The sequence below is a fragment of the Atta colombica genome, unplaced genomic scaffold (assembly GCF_001594045.1).
Source record: "Atta colombica isolate Treedump-2 unplaced genomic scaffold, Acol1.0 scaffold47, whole genome shotgun sequence".
Lineage (NCBI taxonomy): Eukaryota > Metazoa > Arthropoda > Insecta > Hymenoptera > Formicidae > Atta > Atta colombica.
In genome coordinates this window covers 1,030,534-1,031,071 of record NW_017259536.1, presented here as the reverse complement: position 1 = coordinate 1,031,071, position 538 = coordinate 1,030,534, and the positions used below count along the sequence as shown (strand labels likewise).

The following is a 538-nucleotide window of genomic DNA, read 5'->3' as shown; positions in this document are numbered from 1 at the left end:
AGAGAGAGAGAGAGAGAGAGAGAGAGAGAGAGAGAGAGAGAGAGAGAGAGAGAGAGAGTATTATTGCCGCGAGCATCTCCGTGATGGGGCTCGGCGAAACGTTTTAATTCTTTTTGCTCGTACGACGATTCTCTACGCTGTCGCAATTCTCCCGTATACCATCCCGCATGGAATTTCGTCACACATTCGCCGTAACGTTCCGCGTTAAATTGCGCAGCCTTGCGACCCGACAAAACCGCCGTACCGTGCAGTACAGTGCTCGGAACACGACAACGAGGAGATTCTGACGGACGGGCTCCATCAATGGAAGCCATACATGGACCCGAAATTAGAACCCTGCGCGCTTTACTGCATCAACGAGAAACAAACCTATGTGAAGATCTCGCCAACGGCGAACGATTCGACACCCTGTAAAGCTGGAACAAACTACATGTGCATCTCCGGAACGTGCAGGGTGTGAAATTGTAACTTTTTGAAATGGAATCGCCTTGCTGAGAAATCTCTATTCATGCTAGGATTGTCATGTTGATTCGATAAA

At 48.9% G+C, this 538-nt stretch overlaps 1 protein-coding gene across 1 annotated transcript in view; it reads left to right on the top strand.

The window, feature by feature from the left end:
• The window catches only part of LOC108691436 (A disintegrin and metalloproteinase with thrombospondin motifs 7-like), a 12,647-nt gene that overhangs the window by 7,581 nt on the left and 4,528 nt on the right, over positions 1-538 (top strand). Inside the window, exon 11 of the mRNA XM_018199189.1 lies at positions 218-454. Within this exon, the coding sequence (XP_018054678.1) occupies positions 218-454 (237 nt within the window). The remainder of the gene's footprint in view (positions 1-217; positions 455-538) is intronic.